Raw genomic sequence first — 8,246 nt, 5'->3', positions numbered from 1 at the left:
GCTCTAACTGGCCAGCTGGCACATAAACAGTAACCGTAACAGTACGCGGCAAACAGTCCTGAATTCCCGTGCGTGATGAACAGTACACGACAAAGAATAAATATAAAAAAATATCAAAAAATTGAGATCCTCTGTCATCGAAGAGACCCTGGCGCGTGAACAGTAAAAATGTCATTAATTCAAAAAAAATTCGTGAACGATGAATTTGGAAAAATATTTGTGACTTTAATAAAATGTTCGCGAACGATGAATTTGGAAAAAAATATTCGCGACTTCAAAAAAATATTCGTGAGTTTAAAAGAAGTTCGTGAATGATGAATTTGGAAAAAATATTCACGACTTTAAAAAAATGTTCGCGAACGATGAATTTGGGAAAAATATTCGTGAGTTTAAAAAAAGTTTGCGAACGATGAATTTGGAAAAAATATTCATGACTTTAAAAAAATGTTCACGAACGATGAATTTGGAAAAAATATTCTTGACTTTAATAAAATGTTCGCGAACGATGAATTCGGAAAAAATATTTGCGACTTTAATAAAAATTTCACTAACATTTTTTAAAGTCAGGAATTTTTGTGGTTCGCGATCATTTTTTTCCATACCCACGAACAATATTTGTGGTTCGCGAACATATTTTCAAATTTATTGTTTGTGAACTTTTTTAAAGTCGCGAATATTTTTCCCATATTCGCGAACATTTTTTTGAATTAATGAGCATTTTTACTATTCACGCACCAGGGGTATCTTTGATGCCAAAGATTTTCAGATTTTTTTGTTCATATTTTTTTATTTTTCACACTGTTCACCATGCCAGCTGGCCATTTAGAGGGGGTTAGTGAGATTTTGGACCTGGATGACACACTTACTATACTTCGAGGACCTAAATGACAATTTTCATAGTTCGAGGACCTATGTGACACCCCTAAAATAGTTTAAGGACCTACAGTGCACTTCACTCTTCTCTTTTCACCTTTGCGTTTTTTCTATTCTTTTGTCTCTAGAACTAGAATCATGTGAGCCAGACAAGCCTCAGATGACAAGATCGATGTCCGAGTCGTTCGGGCATTCGGGGTAATCGACTGCCCCCGGCCCCGGGGTCAATCAGCAAACAACATCGACCGTTCCAAATCAAACAGCTGCTGATTAAGCAGTCACGCGCTCACTCGTACGAACTTTCAGAGCGCCCCGGACGAAGACGACATACTGTAGTAGTACGTCTCTACTGTGTATGCCTGGTCGGCAGCTGTGCACAGTGTACATATATCATCCTTTGCACCACGTCAGATCCGTCCGGTGGCAGTCACCACTCACCACCCACCAGCGCCCTGTCTGTGGTGATAATCTGAGATCGGATCGGAACTCAGACACCACTATAAGCACCCAACTGCTGGTCAGTGGCCACGCCCGACAACTGCAAACAAAAGGTCAACGGCTAAATGGTTAGGGTCTTAGTACACAATTGCATACCGTCCACTCTATCATAGCACAGGAATACAGCCGGACGAGGCCAAGGTACAGGTGCTGCTGAACTGGGAAGTTTCTACTAGTCCTACACACTTGAAATCACCCAAGTCAAGAGAAACAACAAGTATACTTGCCATATAGTTTCACAGCATACTGCCTTCGCCTCTGAGGCGAAGACAAAATTCTACTAGTACAGACTAGCAAGAAACTTCAGGCAACGTCTACAACTTGGGTAATAGATCCGCATTGCCATAGTCTACACCAGTGACACGTTTAACCAGCAGGCTGGCGCCAGCGAACGCCGATCTCATTGCATCCCGCTTGTTTTCTGAACGATCTCATCATCTTTCATGTACTTCTCCTGCACCGCAGCTGTTGTAACCATATATGTTAAGGAAAAAATAATGTGCAAGCACTTGGCATGTACTCCCTCCGTTCCGAATTACTTGTCTTGGATTTGTCTAGATACGGATGTATCTAGACTCATTTTATTGCTAGATACCTCCGTATCTAGACAAATCTAAGACAAGTAATTTGGAACGGAGGGAGTACAGTATAATGGATTGGTGCATCAGAAGCATTTCATTGCCAAGAAAAACATCATGCAGTGTACACTCTAGTAGACTAGTGGTACCATACCTACATATTGAGCTAGACTATCAGATTCGTTGTCTTGCGATCTAGTCTAGTCACCATATACTTTATATACTATTCGGCGTTGAATGAGTTAACAGGACCATCAATATGCATGTACACGCCAGAACGCCAGAAATAGGTGATCTAAATAGTGCACTTCTACCACATTAAAGAGCATATAAGTAATGGGACAAGAAAGATGCTTGTTTGAATAAGTTGGTACAAGAGGCAGTAAAGGATATCTGTAGTAGTCCCAGTCAAGAGGCGCAGCCGCGATTTTGCTGAACTCAACAGCGCTGCTGTCTATAGAAGAGAATATATAGCCGTTGCTCTTGTCAATCAACTTCACAAGATTACCGACACTTTCCTTGTCCTAGAGGCAAAAGTAAGGAATTAAGTCTATTGAATTGCATCCACCAACCAGTTCAGCAACATGAAACTGAATTGAAATAATAAATTGCTTCCAGTACAGACCTGGATGTCCAAAGTCGAAAAATTGACTAAGCTAAAATCATCAATCACATCACATAGCTCTTTCGTAAGTTTCCTGTCAGCAAAATACAAAAGGGTTCTAAGAAACCTGAAGTCTAAAAACAGCATATCATAATTAACACAAGTATAAGATCAACAACATTGCAGGTCTTCCGTGAATGATTCCAAAGGTTACTGCGTTTAAGGGTTCATAATGCTGTGCTTAAGGGTTCATAACGTTTGACAGTGCAACACTAGTCTACTGAAGATGCCTGACATCCTCTAACAACTTCCGAGTGTTACTATGTAAGTGCATTACTACATTAGATCACTATCTTACCTGAACAAGGAGAGTTCTAGATCTTTGTGCAGGTACATAATTGTAGCTTAAGAATGTTTACACAATTTAAAAGTGAAAACAATAACAAATCAGTGCTGTGTTATATTTTATAATGCTTTTCAGCGAACTGGAGATGCCTACTAAAGGACTAACTGCTAAATACTATCAAGTCTGGACAGGTTTATGACTTTCAGTAGGTGCAGTACGGACTGTACGTACCCCTTACCCAAGGAATTAAAGTTAATTGTTAGTCATCATATTTACCTGTACTTGGCAGAACGAGGATCTTGATCAAGATGGTATTGCAAATAGGACAGGTCTTGGACATCAGTGTAGAAGTCAAGGTTGAATGCTGATAATAAAGAAAATGAGTAACAACTACAGCTGAAACATTTGCTAAACTAAAGGCAGCTGCAGACAAGCACAATACCTAAATTTCCATAGTTCTCAATAAGGTCAATCTTTGATAAAACATTGATGTGTGGTAGCTCCAAGTGTAACATTGTTGATAGTGAAAGAAGCAAAGCACTCACATACTTCCCAGGATCACAACATAAATGAGCATCAACAAGGTGCACAGCAGTCAGCTGCAAAATACCAAGAACGAGTGGGTAATGAAATTCATTAACAGAATAACTTGCTTGAATTAAACTGAAAACATGCATGTACCCGCAAGTCTAGCTTTTTGATGAGTTTATTGATGATATTCCTTGCATTTGTGTGAAGGGAGAAAAGTTCCACTTGCCCCGGGAAATCAAATAAAAAATAGTGATCTGCAGCAATCACCAACCTTCAGCAATTCATAATGGAAAGTAGTACAAGTTGAGCAGCAATGCAGCATTGATGCGTAGCTGCTGCAATAGTCCTCTACTATGATATTAACCTTTCAGAAAATAGCTCGATAAACAGCAGAATAATCCAAAAATCCATGGTTGCAGATTATTCACAACTCTAATTTGGAATAGCAAAAAGGTTCCATTCAAGGTCATAGCAAAGTGAGTTGACCATTTTAAAAGTAGGTTGATCTGTATTGGCAATTATTACTTTATTCTTCGATTGTCCCATAAGGAATTATTAATTTTCATCAAAGGTTCCCAGCACTTCAATGTCAAAACAGAATCTGGCAGCTTAGTTATGAATAGAACTGGGTCAACCTGCTTTCTATCTACTCCCTCCGTCCCAAAATAAGTGTCTCAACTTAAAAAGATTTTCAATTTTATGGATATCGCAGCCAAAGAATATAAGTTCAGTTTCTCTGGTTCACTATCTTGAAGCTGTTGTTTGGACATGGACATGGTCTTAAAAATACAGCTTTGACTATCAATTTGCAATCCAGATCATTGCTAGCTTTGATTTTTGTAATACGAATATATGTCCTTTCTGTCAATGATCTGGATTGCAAACTGGATCAACAGTTAGAGTTTGACTGACAATATATAATACTCCCTCCGTCCCAAACATAAGTGTCGCTGATTTAGTACAAAGTTAATACATTTTTTGAAAATTCACAGCTATGATCTAAGTATCCAATCTAAATATTTGTACAGATAAAAATAAAAGGGCAGCTCGGTGCATGTAGCTCCCGCTTGCGCAGGGTCCGGGGAAGGGTCCGACCACTTTGGGTCTATTGTATGCAGCCTTTCCCTACATTTTTGTAAGAGGCTGTTTCCAGGACTTGAACCCGTGACCTCATGGTCACAAGGCAGAAGCTTTACCACTGCGCCAAGGCTCCCCTTCAAATATTTGTACGGATAATAGTCAAAATTTCAAGATCTTAACTCTACCCTTGACCAAAACGACAGCTTTTACAGCACCAGAGCGAGGTTCAGAGAAAGGCACTCCGCACTCACCTTCAATAAGAGGTTTCAGTTTCTCTTCAAGCCAGTCAATATTCATCTCCAAGTAATCCATGCAATACACAAGCCCTGACAAAGATATAAACAGCACAGCATAAGTAAGGATAGAAATGAAACAGGTACACTTGATTCTTGAACACTGGATCAACCTCCATTAGGACCAAGCGAATGCTCAGACATGACATCACTGAGCTTTATGAGGTCCTCAATGTTGATGGCACATTCATATCTAAATACCAATGTCAAGGACTCATTTTGAGTGTAACTGCAGAACCCGATGGTAACACATGGTAAAAAAAAAACAAGGGGAAAGGTCATTTCAAGGCTCAATGAGCAAAGGATACGGCAATGCATCATTCGCGGGGTCGAGATTGATGACCACAACTTTCCTGCAACCAACAATCAAGCACTATGACCTTGTGAATTAGTTAGACAATAACTGGCACAGAAGCACCAGAACGGATAACACTGGAAGCCCAGTTATGGAAAGGAAATTATGCACCACGCCATTCTCCTAATGTTTACCTCCCATCAGAAAAATGCCTTATTACATACAGAGTAGATAAACCATACTAAACTGAACATAACACAAGGTCAGGCATTGGAACAGCAAAAGAGAAACTAGCACTGGAAGTCAGGAAAGCAGTTCGTAGTGATGGAATACTTTTTTTTTGCGGGGTATGGAGTACTAGCTAGTTAATAGCAAGGCTGCAGTTATTGAGTACCTTCCTACGAGGGAGAGGAACTGGGACATGCCGTTGCAGTAGGTGGTCTTGCCGGAGCCTGGTGGCCCGATCACAACCTGTCCAAACACCATCTCCTCTTCTCGTACCCAGTGGAGGTTCTAGGGTTTTAAAACAGGGTGGTCCACCTGAAAAAATTGACAACAAATATGACGTGCCAACATTCTAACTAATTTACCAATAGCACATAGAAATAGATCAATATGGTCTTACAGACATACTAAAATTCTCAATTTTGCATAGGAGAAGCCTACATAATACATACCTTGAGAAGTTCAAAGAAGAGTATGTGGCATTGTTAATTTGTTAAAGTGGCATCGTTAGAGTAACTTGTTAGAGTGGCAAACAATCAGACAAATCATTATTATGTCATTGATCAGGTGCTCATGTACTGAATAGCAAATAAGGTGTATGTGTTCACAGGACTCTGTATTCATGTACTGGATAGCAAGCCTGATTGTTTAGTTAACGAAATAGACTTGACTTCCACCTGATCGATGCAGTAGACAGCTAAGAGCAAACCCTAAATCAGAAATTGGGGAATGGGCAGTCCCGCAGTGGACAACTTACCTCGCGTCCTCTAATCGGGCTAAAGGCTGGCCACCGGGCAGGGTAGCTGACTTGCTGCCGGCCGAGTGCTGGAGTCGACGTATAGCGGACTGGGCGGCAGGCGCCGGCTTGCAGGGGCGCGGTGGCGCCGGGCGCCGGGCGGGCGGGGCGGGCAGGGGCGGCTCCTAGGCGTGTAGCGACGGCGAGGCAGGCGGCGCAAGATCGGGAGTCGAGCGGCCGAGGTCGGGGGCGAGCAGGGGCTCGGTGGTAAGCCGGCTGTCCCAGTGTCCCCTGCGTGCGTTGTTTGTTGGGCTAGCCGGCTGAGATGGGTCGGGACGAGTAAGCCATTGTTTGTTGGGCTTCTTTTTCCTCTGGTCCATCTGTAATTTTCTCCTATGAGCCCGGTCTAAGATCCAAGGTGGGCCGAGACCCACCTTGTCCACCCTGTCTATAGATCAATCGTGGTGCCGAATAAAAATCGAGCTTGTACTCCGACGATAGGCAGTCGATGAGGTACTCCGACGAGAAACCGACATACCCTCACCACATATCGATGAATGCGGCGAGAAATAGGTACCGTCCGCAGAGGCGAGGCAACGGTAGGAAGGGAATAGAGATTGAAATCTTTGCAATGCCCGTATTGTCGACGGTTAGTAACCACCACGACACCACTGCCGGCGCAGGTGCTGCTTTGCTTACCGCAACCATCTGTTGCTGCTCGTGGGAGGCATAATAGGTGAGATACCGACAATAGTCGGCAGAGTAGGGGGGGCGTGGAAGTTACAGAACATCTGTTGCTGCTCGTGGGAGGCATAATAGGTGAGATACCGACAATAGTCGGCAGAGTAGGGGAGGGGGCGTGGAAGTTACAGAATTTCTACTTTCTCCTCGAACACTGGACATATGTTTGAGCACAATTTTTTTCTAGTACAAAGCTCCTCGGTTGTCATTTGGCCACCAAACTTTACAAGCAACTGTAACATATGTTTATACTATTGTCACAAAGTTTTAGATTGTTTTGAAATGTTTTGTTATGTTTTCGGCCAGGTGTCCCGGCTTTGCAGTGTCCTGGGGTGTAGAAAACCACTCTCAAGTAACATTGCTCACAGGCGATGCCCTTGATCCAGTCAAGTGTCAGATTAATAGACACATTAGAGGCACCAGTGGGGTCTTACCACCTACGGAAGGGCCCGGGCTTGGGTAAATCCCTTGTTCTTCGCCAAACCGTCTCTGATCCCCAATGCGCTCACCCATCCGAACAAATCGTCATCAATCGACAACACTATCGGTACAAAATGGTGACAACTAGAAATGATGTTTATGTACGCAAATGATGGAACAAATAGCAAAGGTTTCTGAAAAAATAGCAAAAGTTTGAGAATTTGAGTTTAGAAAGGGACTAGGTACTAGGCTTCATACCCGAAATCATTTGAGAGCGGGTTTAGAAAATTGATATATGGAGCTGATCAATTAAATTACGAGAGAAGTGGCAACAGGCCCCGAATGAGCAGGGCCCAAAATCCTGACATATATCAGGAGCAAGAAAAAGAATAAAAGACACCACACACAGCCGTGGTGCTCGTACCCTGCACCGAGCAAGCTAGGATTTCTACTGCCTCCTGCCGGTAGGCGATCTACCTCGTCTCATGTGGTCTTAAGACCTTGCTGGTGCGGTGGACCATGAAGTATATCTATTCCTAATAATAAAGCACGGATTGACTTCGTGGGTTCACCGTCACAATACGCTTCTTCACATGAATTTACGCTTTTAGATTTTTTTACCTATATTATTTTTTCTACATCCGATGTGGTACTATTCATGTAGCTGGGATTTACTTGTCAAGTTGACGGTCGTGCCGTTTTTACAAAACGATCCCTGTGTTTTTTCACAATAAACCCGCACTCCATGAAGTATGTTTGTTTAGAAAAAAACGTTCCGATACACCGCCGTTGCGTCCGCAAGGAAAAATAAATTGTGGCGTGCGAGGATCGAACTCGCTCCCTGCTATGCTGTCGACGAGACGGAACCAGCTGGGCTGGCTGCCCTTTGATTCCATTCAATGGGATGTGTGCTATAAAAAAGAGGCACGGAAGAGATCCGACACAGAAGGGATAATCGGATGGATTTCTTAGAAAGAAAGACCCCATTATGGGAAGGTGCGGTAAGACCAATCATAATGGGAGTAC

The 8,246-nt window shown here is 42.5% G+C and overlaps 1 protein-coding gene across 1 annotated transcript; it reads right to left on the bottom strand.

The window, feature by feature from the left end:
- Positions 1–1,440: 1,440 nt before the first annotated feature.
- Positions 1,441–6,334, bottom strand: LOC119268839 (GPN-loop GTPase QQT1-like). Its single transcript, XM_037550550.1, has 11 exons — positions 6,081–6,334; positions 5,493–5,638; positions 5,112–5,156; positions 4,917–4,996; positions 4,762–4,836; positions 3,581–3,684; positions 3,342–3,498; positions 3,176–3,263; positions 2,575–2,647; positions 2,343–2,473; positions 1,441–1,841 (listed from the first exon to the last, which is right to left on the bottom strand). The coding sequence occupies exons 2-11, from the start codon at positions 5,582–5,584 to the stop codon at positions 1,772–1,774; spliced, it is 915 nt and encodes a 304-aa protein (XP_037406447.1). The 5' UTR covers positions 5,585–5,638; positions 6,081–6,334; the 3' UTR covers positions 1,441–1,771.
- Positions 6,335–8,246: the final 1,912 nt, after the last annotated feature.

The sequence above is a fragment of the Triticum dicoccoides genome, chromosome 3A, assembly GCF_002162155.2.
Source record: "Triticum dicoccoides isolate Atlit2015 ecotype Zavitan chromosome 3A, WEW_v2.0, whole genome shotgun sequence".
Taxonomy (NCBI): Eukaryota; Viridiplantae; Streptophyta; class Magnoliopsida; order Poales; family Poaceae; genus Triticum; species Triticum dicoccoides.
Note: the sequence above shows the minus strand (reverse complement) of the source record. Positions and strands in the feature narration are given on the sequence as shown.